The 13,472-nt window shown below is 36.0% G+C and overlaps 1 protein-coding gene across 6 annotated transcripts in view; it reads right to left on the reverse strand.

Annotated features, from left to right (window-relative positions):
• The window catches only part of DPYD (dihydropyrimidine dehydrogenase), an 851,840-nt gene that overhangs the window by 214,909 nt on the left and 623,459 nt on the right, over nucleotides 1-13,472 (reverse strand). For all 6 annotated transcript variants that reach the window (XM_032248001.1, XM_032248002.1, XM_032248005.1 and 3 more), the window contains 2 exons: nucleotides 3,467-3,587; nucleotides 2,550-2,669 (listed from right to left, as the gene is read on the reverse strand). In XM_032248001.1, coding sequence (XP_032103892.1) covers nucleotides 2,550-2,669; nucleotides 3,467-3,587 — 241 coding nt within the window. The remainder of the gene's footprint in view (nucleotides 1-2,549; nucleotides 2,670-3,466; nucleotides 3,588-13,472) is intronic.

Raw genomic sequence — 13,472 nt, forward strand, 5'->3', positions numbered from 1 at the left:
TAAGTAAAAAGAGCATTTTACATTATGGCACATATAAGGGTATATTACGTGCATAGCTGAAAAAGAAGTTTGACCAAATAATGCTTATCCCAATTATGTGCAAAGCATTCTGACATTTCTTATTCTATTTTATTATTTAAAATGTTGATTACCGTTCAATAAACTTGATTTCACAGTATATTCGTGAGTTGGGAACCAACCTTTGAAAAACATTGCTCTGGAATCAAGGCTACTTATATCTGAAATAATTCAATTGACATTCCTTAGCTGAGGTAATGTTTTCCCAATGCAAGTCACAGTCCTTTATTAGCTAACACATTTTCTCTAGAAGAACATTCTTGAAATGTGCCCATTTTTCTACAGCAGGTATACTACTCCAGGTGCCTCACTGTTTCCGTATGTAAACAACACATAATCTTCATTTCAAAGAGCAAAAATCTTATTCTGAGAAAAATAACAATTGAACAAACAGCTGGAGAATATACTGAAAGGGGAAAATGTCCTTCAATGGCAATGAAAAGTATGTGTTGTGTTTCAGGTGGCTATCCAAAATTAAACTCTACTTAGTTTTCACTTCATAAAAATCTGTGATTCATGCAGCTCCCCTGAAAGTAGACATTGCCATGGTCTGAGAGAACACTTGAACAGATTAGCACTTTGCTATGGTAAATTTTTTAAAAATCTTATAAAAATATCTAGCATATTTTATGTAATTTTCAGTATTAAAGCTGCATTTGGAGTCCTGACAACCATATTTGATAAAATTCTCATAAAATTTGAAACCATTATTATTTAACACAATTTTGCTAGGCTAAGTTTTGTTACAACTCATTCGAAAGGTACTCTGTTATAGAACTTGCTCTGTCCTAAAATATATTATCATTGCCTATTTAAGCTGCTTTTCAGATTCTATTACCTTTAAACTTAAGCAAGCATTGCGTTAAAGGAGGAAAGCCATATTAATTTTGTCAATGTAGAGAAAGGCTATTTTCAAAACAGATTGCTTAATGTGAAGAAACTTAATATAGAACCTATAAGAAATGAGGTACAAGTCCTTTTAAATGTTAGAGATTTTTGTTGTTTAAAATGAAAGTTCCATCCAGGCTTAGCTAAGCTTATAGCCCAAGTGAATATTTATATATGAATTTATAAACCTTAGAAATAGAGTTTTATGGAAATGCTAACAGGTCCTGAGGTATGACTGAACTTGTTTTCAGGTACTGCTATAATTTCCAGTGTGTACATGCTTAAAGACTGCAACACAAAAGACTTTTTCTAATGTTGTAATTCTGTCTTGTTATTATACTGAGTTATAGTATGGGAAAATATTCAGAAATTTCAGCTTAAATAAGAAAACATGAATGGTGTTACTTATATAAAATACTACTGCAATAGTTCTTTTATTAATTTTTAATGTTCAGCACCCTCTGTGACCTCCTTTATTCTCTTGCTGTCAACATGGCAGGCTGGAAAAACTGAAATGGGCTGACAGAAAACATAGTGCATGTTACAGCCCAACTCCGGAGTCTCTTGACTCTCTTTCCGTGGCACATGCTAACGTGGCCATGTTATTCTGCATTACAATAATATTTAAGGCCCTGTTTGATAGCGCCTGATAAAAGCGGGCTGTGTCTGGAGCCTGAACAGGTGCTCCTCATCAGCCTTCTTTCTGACATTGTGGGAATGGCATTCAATTGAAAGCAGAATATAACCGTTTTTGTTCATCATGGCTTATAGACATACTTCATACTCTCAAAACAGAATACCTCAGCATGGATAGAGCTTTATTTGTGTCTGTCCAGCCTCTTCCAAAAGCACATTTTGGTCTGATTCAGCAATGTTTTTCTTGAACAGTGGGGCACTGCTATGTTATATATATTTACCACTTTCTCTATCACCAAGGAGACTAATCCCCATAGCAGTACAGTCAAGAACCTTACAGCATTGCCTTTGCAAGATCAAGTTCATGTTGTCACAGTCACAGAGTGCACAGGGTAAAGATACTGAACAGGACCTTGAGATTAAAATCTCTCTTTTTCGAATTCAAGTGTATGATGATGAGAAAAAGAGTGCAAAGGTGTGAGGTCTGTAAATGTCTTGTCAGCTGATGCTTAATTCAGTGCTTTAATGGTTTGTTTGGGACAGTTGTGAAAGCAAGGTTTTTGAGGAAAGTAGATGCCTAAATTTTAGGAAGAATGAAAACTAGTCCAGACTATGAAAAAGATATTATAATGAGGGTGCTTATATTTTTCTCTTGGAGGGTCCTGGTATTAAGCCTTACTAATAAGTGCCGAAAGAACTGAGAGACAATGAGAAATTCTTAGGAAAGCATGGAGCACAAGAGAATAGACCTTATCTTGATATTCTTTCATCCTGTGCTAACAGTCACTTGGGTTTTCACATTCAATTTGTTCTGTCTGTCATAATTATTCGGAATATTGACTAGCTATTGGAATCATAAAGGACACAGAACACTTTCATGTAACATGATCTCCTGATTTTTCAGCAAACTCCAAGGAAGCCCAAAGCAAGAAATGGGCAACACCTACCAGAGACTCCTCCATATGTAGTTCGCTTTGCAATCCCCACTGCTGGCCAGGGTGTGCCATCAGATTTTAATCCCATCAGACCCGAGACAGTGTTGGTGGCTGTAACGCCATCTGCACCACCTGTGAAAGACACATCAATATTTTCATGAGGCTCCTACAGACATGATAGTTAAAACCCATTCAAGCCCTTACAACCCAGAAAAATGCACATTCTACTATCTCTTGAGAACATGTCTTCTCTTCAAGATCTTCACTAATTTAACTCCTACATTTATGTTTAAAATTTTAAACATTAAAAAAGTTTTAATGACCACAACTTTACTGTCTCAATTATTATACTGACTTGTTGATATCAGATGTTTTGTATTCAGTGTTATTTTCCAGGTAATTTATATTATGTTTGCAAGTCAGGGTGCAATTTCCCTGGGATGGAACATAAGCATGTATGATTTATGTATTCAACAGATATTTATTGAGCATGTGTTTAAGGAAGTCAGCTAGGGCCTATAAAATATAGAGAGAACTCATAAGAAATTTCACATTGTGGAAACCGGATTTTTTTTTTCTTTTTTACTTCATGAAAGGTTAATATGCTGAATTATTACATTATGAGGTCATTTATTTTGGAGAGGTTTGCTGTGACTGTGTTTTTTGTTGGCATAATATGTGAAATAAGTGTTTATTAGGAAAAACCATAAATGATCTTGTGTTTCCAGATCAAAGTTCCTGGTCCATTTGCTAGTGTGAGTCCAGGTATAAAACTCCTGTGTTTGTGGGATCAAGCGCTCAATTGGAAACTTTTAAATTTTAAACAAAAAAAATATGCACATGTGTAGGAAAAGACATACTTGAGTATGGCTACATGATATAGGCCAATATTTATAATACTGAGCAACTTATTCAAGTCAAGTTCTTACCTTCCTTTGCAGCTCTTGCGATGCTCACAATATCGGTGACATTTGGGGTCAACTTGGCAAAAAAAGGAATCCGAACAGCTTGCCTAACCCAGCGGCAGATGTTCCGCACCAGCTCTGGATCCTGTTCAAATAGGTCAGTTAAATATAGAACATAATTAAAGAATTGTGATCAAAATGTGTATTGGAACAGCAGCAAAGCCAGAGACATGCAAGACAAATCCAACTTGACAATGAGCTACATGATATATTTCTCAAATTCCTCCTCAGTATTACACCTAGACTCATTAGGGAACTAAGGTTAACACACTTCAAGTGAACTGCAAATTCATCACATAAAGGTTAAATTCCTCAAGAGAGCTTTTAGAAAATAAAATTTCAAAGAACAAAGTGGAAGAAAGTGTTTCCCACTTTCAGTTAAATATTACCAGGAATGAAACACAAACTTTTGATGGTAAGTACAGGAAACATTACAAAATTTCTAGTGACCTCATTGGTTTAAGCAAAATAAAAAAAACATTTAAACTGCTGACTCTCAAGTGAATGATATTAAATCTAAAGCTTGTTGTTTTCATTATTAGACTTAGTCTTGACATGTATTCAAAATAAATCTATCTATGACTTTATCATCAATCTATATGTGATATATACTATATGCTAATATGGAATAATTCAGCCTTGTATCATACATGACCTGATCAGCAACTTTAAATTACTTTTGTAAATGTTACCAATATCTATGCAGCGTTTTTTAACACTCACAAACTTGAAAGAATTGATCAAAATGACAAAAATGAAATAAAATTTCAAATGCTCATTTTAAAAAGCAAGAAATAGACAATTTCTTTTCCTATTTTCTGTGATTTTCCAGGCTTTATTTTCTCATGGAGGGGGGCAAGTATCATTTAGAGGGCAAACACCTATCCTTTCCGTTGAAATAACTTAGCTACAGTACAGTAATGTTCTTTGATTTCAACACATACAATAGTCCTTTTTTTCATTACTTTTAGTGCAAAATTTATTCTGACAGGTACTGATAATGTGCTTTGATAAATTACCTTAAACTATGCAATAGCAATTCATTATTGAACTTGGTAATATTATCTTAGCAAGTTAAAATGTTTTTGAATAAAAGAAAAGCCTAGAAAAATACAGTCATATATTTAAACTATGAAATAGTAGGCAAGCATATCATTTGTAATTAATATTTTTATATGTAAGAAAGTTGCTCCTTGCATTTTAACCTTTCAAATTCCTTTAAGATGAAATTTCTAATGTTGTAACCTTTAGAAAGAACCTTTTCACTTAGGTTTAATGTGTCTTGATCCGTCATCCTGTATTACTCGGAAAGTTATGCATTTTTGTGCTAAGATACTGCAATGAGGTAATTTCTGTTGATTGTTATTGTCTCTATTCCGCAAAACAATACTTTTAAAAAGAAGTCTTTGGCTTGGCTTGTTCTTTTTTTAGAACAGTAATTTCTTCATTAAACATAAATATTAAAAAAGTACTATATGGAATGCTTATAGGGCATACAGTACATTATGAATAGTAAAATGAGGAGACTTAGCTGTACAAATTCTAACTCATGAAAATGGAGATCTGCCCCTGCCCATGCAATGCTCATGAAATATTTATAACCACTGCATTGGTATTATGAAGGCAGTTGCATCTTTGTGACTTTCATTTCTAAGTTATGAATTTCCATGGGACTTAGCCTAGAAATGACAGTAACTCTAGATGATATGAATTGCATGTCCTTTGTGAAAGCTCTTTTTAAGGCAGAATTTGACAATAATTTAAAGATCACTTGAATCGCATAATACATGGAATGTATCCTGATAAGAATTACTGAAACAAATTTGTAATATTATTTGGTTCCAATAGAGTAAACACTAATAATCTGATATAGGCTTCTAAGTGGCTTTCAATACTATTGACCCCCATGCTATAATAATTTACTTTGAACATTTGTCAGACTTTTTTTTCTGATTTTCACTAGATGACTGCTTTAAATGACTGCCTATTACCCACTGTTTAACAACTTGGAATTTGTTCAAAGGTTTTCTAATCCTTAGAAATATATGGATTTTGGGTTAGCACTGTTTATTTGAATCATCTGTCTCTATTTTGAGATAACATAATATGACCGTCCCATACTTCCATGAGTTAAGTTGACAGTGTTCACGTATATTTTTCTCATCTTCATACTTAGCCAAGTCTGCTGCTGAACTAATCATCGTAGCCAGTATAAGTACAGTTTGGTTACCTGAAAATTTTAAAAACAACTTTTAACCAAAATTATTGTAAAAAAAAATTTTTTTTTTTGAGACATAGTCTTGCTCTGTCGCCAGGTGCCAGGCTGGAGTGCAGTGGTGCAATCTCAGTTCACTGCAACCTCCGCTTCCTGGGTTCAAGCAATTCTCCTGGCTCAGCCTCCGGAGTAGCTGGGACCACAGGCGCGCGCCACCATGCCCAGCTAATTTTTGTATTTTTTAGTAGAGACGGGGTTTCACCACGTTATCAATATCTTGACCTTGTGATCCGCCTGCCTTGGCCTTTCAAAGTGCTGGGATTACAGGCATGGGCCACCGCGCCTGGCAATAATTGTAAAAATTAATGATTGTTCTGTGTATTGCAAAGTTTTGTTCGACAGGTATAATAGAGAATATTCTAATACAACTAGAAATGTGGTGAGGCCAAGAATATCATGAAATGAATCTATATACTTTTGGGGAAAAGAGTAGAGTGTAACTATTTATGCTTTCCTGGTTTCATCACAATTTTGATATTAATGTTAAAAATCTAAAAGCAATTAATAGTGTCTGCGTCTTGACCTTCTCATTTTCTAGTCATAGCATCAGAGGGTTTTGCCTTTTTTAACAAGCCAGTTTTTAGAATCTTATTGAAATAAATAAATTTTAGACAATTTCTAATCTTCCCCAAATTTTCAGGATCAAAAATATACAAAAGTACTCTTATCTCTCAGACAAATTAAAAGTTTACCATTACCAATACCAATAAAAAGAAACAAAACAAAACAATTATTGAGTGCTCTATTTACAGGCACTAAAAAATATCTGTTGTGTCAATGAATGAGGAATGAGTAAAAACTTGGCAACTTGGCATATTTTCAAATTATTTCTTTATATAGCCATGAAAGTATAAAGTATGTCTAGATTTAGGAAAAACCCAGATATATTTTGTGACAGTGTCTAAAATCATGAAATCTAGGAAGACTGCTTTATAAATCAGGAGTAATTCTGTGAAAAAGTGATGGATAATTAAGCAAAATAGAATAGCTTAACAAATTTTTTAAAGTGTCTAGTACACAAAACATCTACCTAGATTACAAATGCTTTATTGGTGCTTTCTAAAGGCATTAATTATGCTCCTCCCTGAACATGATTTACAACCTCTCCACAGTAGTTGCTTGTCCGTGTATGTGTGTGTGTGTGTGTGTGTGTGTGCATGTTCTTCAATACCTGTTAACCCTTTTGTTATTCAATGTGATCACTAAAGAAAGCTCTGAAGCAATAAAATAATTTCCTGTGATGGAGGGGAATGACGTTATAAGCAGGAGGCCACTTGAAGCCCATAAGAGAATGAGTGACAGGTCCAGGAAGCAAATGGCGGTCTTGAGGATACTACATGAAGTGAAGGTACCAGACCAGACCTGTGAAATGCTGAGAGTTTTGATAAAAGCAAACTTGAGACAAATTTGGCCTATTTGAATATTTTGATGAGTTACAGCCCAGCGTCTGCCTGCAACTAATCTTATCAAGAATAGATTCCTATGAAAATCAAACAATGATGATAACACTACTAGAAAATGTAATGCTGAGGAATATAGATTACTTGCTGCAGTAGTGTCCATTATGCAAAACTGGTTGTTTTTAAAGCTAATTTCTAATCTGGGCCACAAGATAATAATTTTTAATTCTAGTAACTACTCTGTATTTAGTTATACATTAAGGGAATTCTGAAGATGATCCATCTGCTGCTTTTGAGACCCTGAAGATGACCTCTTCATTGTAGGGCAGGCATTTCCACCAATTACTTAGGGCATCAAATCTCACTGGTTTCATGTCCTCTGCAAAGAAATAAGCACTACAGAAATTTCCTGATAAGCTAAATTACAAGTGAAAATTGACTTGAAGAAACATTTCTTTCCCGTTTACCTAGTAATTTTCACTCTGTACAATTCTTTTCAAAATGGCTTTCTTAGAGGCTGGCATTTCAATGAATCCACTGAAAAATTTTACCAGTTATAAAATGCTTTTCACTAAGCAACTCTTAATTCACATGACATGCCAAGAGGTGGCTGGAATTTTCATTACATCCATGTTTCTGATGGAATGAACTGGGGCCCAGAAGATCAATCTGAGTACCAATTTCACCTTCTTAATTTTCTTTCCCATTATTATGTCCTAAACCATCATCTTCTTTAGCAAAATTGCTCCCTAAAGTGAAATTCAGCCATCAACTGTAAACTAGAACTATAAAAAGCTTCTACTTTACTTATACCTGTAAGATTGGAAGTAGCTGCAAAATAATGAGCAAAAGTGATATATTATCCTTCTATGTCAATAAAACAGGACAGGTAGTCAACGATTCCAGGTACAATTATAATATTAGTGAATGCAAAGATTATGTGTTGGAATGGAGGTGTTTTTATTAACTTATTTCTTTTAGCATGTGTCCTTGTATCTGTTTTCCTGACTTAAGAATTCTAATGGTGGGTGCAACCACTTTGGAAATTAGTTGTGCAGTTTCTTATAAAGGTAAACTCTTAATTATATATACGAGAGAAATGAAAGCATACTTCTACATTAAAAATTGCAAATGAATACTCATAGGAACTCTTTTAAAGTAGGCCCAAATTTGAAATAACCCCAATCAATGTTCATCAATATGTGAGAGGATAAATAAAGTTGTTGCATATTCACACAATGGAATATGATCATGCCACTAAAAGAAACTAATGAATCATGCCACAACTTGGAATTAATAAAACAAAATGACGCTGAGTTACAGAAGTATACACTATATGCATATACTTAGAAATTCTGTAAGAGGAAAATCTATGAGTATGAACAGCAGAGCAGTGGTTGCTAAGACAGAGAATTAGGCGTGGAGGAGGAATTAAGTGGAAACAAGTGTAAGAAAATTTTTGAGGGTAAAGAAAATGTTCCATATTTTTTAAAGGAAAACTATTGATATATTTGAAGATATTACAATTAAAATGTTAATATATTTAAAAACATCGTGAAAAGACAAGCCACAAAGTGGGAAAAGATTCTGCAACGCAACTCATAAAGGAGTAGTATCCAGAATATATAAAGAACCATCTGCAAATTAATGAGAAAAATGGGCAAAACTTTAATATAGTTCATTCACCAAATATGAAATCCAAATGGCAAAAAAATATATGAAATGTTATCAGCCTCATGAACACCTTTCATTTTTTTTCCATATAACGAAAATGCTCATTTAAACCACAATGTGAACCATTATACATCTACCAGATTGGGGGGCTAGGGGAAAGCCAAGTACAAGAATCTTTGGGAAACAGTTTGGCATGATCTAAGTTCCACTCTTACCTATATGTCCATATTTCTAATATGGGTAAATTTCATCTAATATTATAAAAATAATCTAAAGGTACTCAAATATAAATAGAAAAATGAAAGAAAGTGGCATTGTGGGTAATCTATCCTTTTAGCAAATATTTATTCACCATGAGGCACTACAACTTTTCTGTGCTGAATACTAAGATGAATGACACAAGGAAGTTAGAGTCTGTGAGGAAATGCAACCCAGGCACATGATAAAATGGACATTTGCTATTAAGTGTCAAAAAAGATATGCTAATAGTGTTCTATCATTTCAGATTATTTCAGAGCATGTAGCACAGAACCTGACATATAGTAGGCATTCAACAAGTGTTGTTGAATTGGTAGAGCTTAAACCACACAAATTGACACTGACTTTCTTATTTCTATGTACTTGGAAGAAAATGGAAAGTATAGAATACTGGGTCCAGGATAACCTAATGGACAACTGTTTTAGGTACTATGTTGGATGATAGAGATTCAGAGATGTGTGATATGCTGTCCCTATTCTTTAAAAACATAAACCAAAATACTTTATAATCTAGGGGAGAAAATGCATACAACAAACATATAATGTGATTATAGAATGTTGTAAGTGTACATATGTGGAGTGTGTGTGTGTGTGTATGTGTGTGTGTGTGTGTGAGAGGCCACTTTCCTGTGCCTTAAGTACACTTAAGGCCTGTTGTCCTCTCCTCCGCAGGTACATAGCCTTCTCCATTTTGTTTCTCATTTCAAGTTATTTCTTATTTCTTTCTCTCTGCCTAGAATGCCCTTCACGTTTTGTCCCTTGAATAACACCCCTCAAAGCAGCCCTCCATGACAAATTCTTCCATCCTACTTCAACACAGGATGGATTAGTAAATGGCTGCCTCTTTAGTGCTCCTATAATGCTTCTTTATTACTGCATTTATCATAGTGTTTTATAATCATCTTCTCTGCTTAATAATCAATTTCTTTCTACTAGACTATTAGGATGTATTTTATTCTTTTATCATAGCAAAGAGCCTGGTACATGAAAGACAATAAATACCATGTTGAATGAAAGAATGAAGAATTTATAATTGCATACCAGCTTTCCATCTTGAGCCACAAAACATTTGTATCTCCTCTTCCATGGAGCCAAAATAACTGAGAGACACAGGATATTGGTAGCTCTTGCTCCAGGAGTCAATAGAGTTTGAAAACAGTCTTCTGATGCTCTCCATCAGTGAGCTAAAATGCTTGGAGAGAATTGTCCCCTACTGTGGTCTGGAAGTCCATGAGAATCTATCTGAGGGTCCAGGCTGACCATGATTCTTTCCATTTGAATCTTTAATATATTGAGGGTTTTCCAGAGTTTGTACCTCTGACCCTGCCTGAACTCTAGTCCTTAGTCCCTGGGACCTTGAGGGGAAGGGAGATGCTATACATATTTTTGTCAGCTAAAGGGAACTGCATTCCTGTTTTGTTTCTTTAAATAGTATTTCCCGTGAATATAACTTAATACTGTTTTTTCCTTCCTTTCTGATAGGATTTCCCTAGTGTACCATTCCTGACATTGTTTTTTTTTTTTTTTTTTGAGACAGAGTCTTGCTCCGTTGCCCAGGCTAGAGTACAGTGGCATGATCTCAGCTCACTACAACCTCTGCCTTCCAGGTTCAAGCAATTTTCTCTGTCTCAGTCTCCCGATTAGCTGGGATTATAGGTGCCTGCCATCACACCTGGCCATCCAGCTAATTTTTTTTTTTTTTTGTATTTTTAGTAAAGATGGGGTTTCACCATCTTGGCCAGGCTGGTCTTGAACTCCTGATCTCATGATCCACCCACTTCAGCCTCCCAAAGTGCTGGGATTACAGGCATTTGTCACTGCGCCCAGCTTCCTCTGACATTCTTAGTGTCAATGTTCCGCATTCCCACACACTTAATCTGTAAAGCTTTTTTTTTTTTTTTTAACAAATGGACAAGAATTGCCAAAACTACTCACTGTTTAGTTAATTCCTTGCTGCCAGTGTTCTTTCAGGCACTATTTTTAATTCTCTGTGAGGACTCCCAGATTCTCTCCACCAGCTCACTTCTTTTTTACTCTCAAATGGCAAGTGTTAACTGTAGAGATCAGCCCTGAAAGCTATTCAAATTTCAAATCTACTCCACTACAATTTGTTCCTAGGGAATTGGATTCAGATTTAACAGAATTATCTTGCTGGTTAATTCCAACAGGAAATCTACTGCCTCACCTGGCCGTGGTAATGAAGTTTGAGAGACAGCTGCCCAATAAACAGATAAATTAACACTTTCTGCCCACAATTTCATGTGCTATTCTAGACACTGAGTCTCTCAGGGGCACTGTTCTTTATAGCACTATTGCTATCTTCTTCTTATAAATACCTTGAGTTTCTATTTCAGGAATCTCATGTTGCAACAAAGAAATGGAAGCAGGGCTCAGACTCTGCAAGGTAGAGGAAACTCTGCAATTAAAGGGTTAACTTTCTGAAATGTTGAGGAGTCACAGAATCTTTCACCAGAACTGATGAGGAGATATGCAAAGGTAACTAAGTTCTGAAGAGGTCTTAGAAAAATACAAGCAGAAGCAGCCAAAGGCAGCAGACACATGCATGAACCACTCAGATCTACCTTCAGGAACAGACTATGGTCCAGTTGCAAGAGTGTGGTGAGCTGACTGCCTCTAACTGCTTCCTCCTTTAGGTGTGCCTCGCTTCTAAATTGGGTCATGCTCCTTTCAGGGAGACCCCAGTGAATGACAGCAAAACTGTAGTACAAGGGTCTGGCTATTTCTGGTGAATGTGGGACTCCTCTAATAGACACTCTTTGTCCTGAAGCTCCCTACTGGGCTGGCAAAGATTTTTCTTGTGTCTGTATCAGGGTCTGATGGCTCCCCTTTTCCAATTCTGCTTCCTCTTTTTTCCTTTCACAAGCATTTCTCTCCAATAAACCTTTTGGCCTCCTAACTCCCTCTTTGTGTCTGATTCCTGGAGGACTCAACTGACACAGCAGTTCTCTACTTGTACGAAGAATTCTCCCTGTAAGAGGATTAGGCTATATTCTAGGAAAGCCAAAGAAGAAAAAAACTTGCCCAAGTGACCCCAGAATATCTCACTGAGAGGAATTCAAGAGAGTTATGCTGGATCCAAATGAATCTCTCAAATTTCTTCTGACTTCTAGTCCTAACCTTTGGCTTGACAGAACAAGGTCTCCTGGAATGTCCTCAATAGTTAAGTGTTGCTGGTAACCTACCCAGCAATAGTCAGTATATGCTCAGGGGAAAGAAAAGGCCCAATACCAGGAGGCAGGGCTAACTAGTCTTCTAGTAAAAGACTGCTTTTAGGGACATAGTAGGAGACAATGATAAGGTCACCTCTGCCAAAAGATAACTCATAAACATCCTTAAAGAGTTTAGATACCTACTTGATCTCTTGCTTCAGAGCCTGCTCAAAGTCACTATTGTGATGTTGGACCCTGGAAGCAATTGTGCAGGAGCCCATGGATAAAGGAGATGATGCTTTTGTGTCTGCAAGGCAAAATTATCCATCAAGGGAGGATGGCCAGAGGAATCAGTGTATGTGCTAATCCTCATTCCAATTATTTGTCTCTTACAGATACAATCAATGACAAACATCTTAAAAACATCATTGAGAGACTGGGCACAGTGGCTCATGCCTGTAATCCCAGCACTTTGGGAGGATGAGGCAGGTGGATAACTTAAGGCCAGGAGTTCAAGATCACCCTGGTCCACATGGTGAATTTCCGTCTCTACTGAAAATACAAAAAAGGAAAAAAAAATAGCCAGGCATGGTAGCAAATACCTGTAATCCTAGCTACTCAGGAGGCTGAGGCATGAGAATCCTTTAAACTCAGGAAGTGGAAGTTGCAGTGAGCCAAGATTGCATCACTGCACTCCAGCCTGGGTGACAGAGCAGGACTCTGTCTCAAAAAATAAAATAAAATAAAATATCATTCATTGAGAGGTCATGTGAAACTTCTTCGAGGTATGTTGAGCCTCCAATGCCCTCTGTTCTGAACTGTACTCTATTCTAATGTCTGCTTTAGCTTTCATAATCCATTCTTCTCATTTGAAGCCTACTTCTACCTTCTCACTACCTGCACTCGATGTTTCTGGACTTTGTCCATTGTTCACTTCTTTCTGGATTGATCCCTCTGAGCCTCTATGCCTGCCTGAATTGACCTGCAGTTGCTCACCTTGAACCCATACTTAATCCATGACTTGCTTGTCACTTAGGGGCAGCCATTCCTCTCTGCCTTATAATGATTTTCTTTACCTATTGTGTACATCTACAGGTCTATTTCCCTTGTCATAGCTTTTATCAATTTTTTTTTTCTAAAACCAAGATTGACACAGGCTCCATAGGTCTATCTTCATAGGTAAACAAAAAACT

The sequence above is a fragment of the Sapajus apella genome, unplaced genomic scaffold, assembly GCF_009761245.1.
Source record: "Sapajus apella isolate SASKATOON/1434 unplaced genomic scaffold, GSC_monkey_1.0 scaffold64, whole genome shotgun sequence".
Taxonomy (NCBI): Eukaryota; Metazoa; Chordata; class Mammalia; order Primates; family Cebidae; genus Sapajus; species Sapajus apella.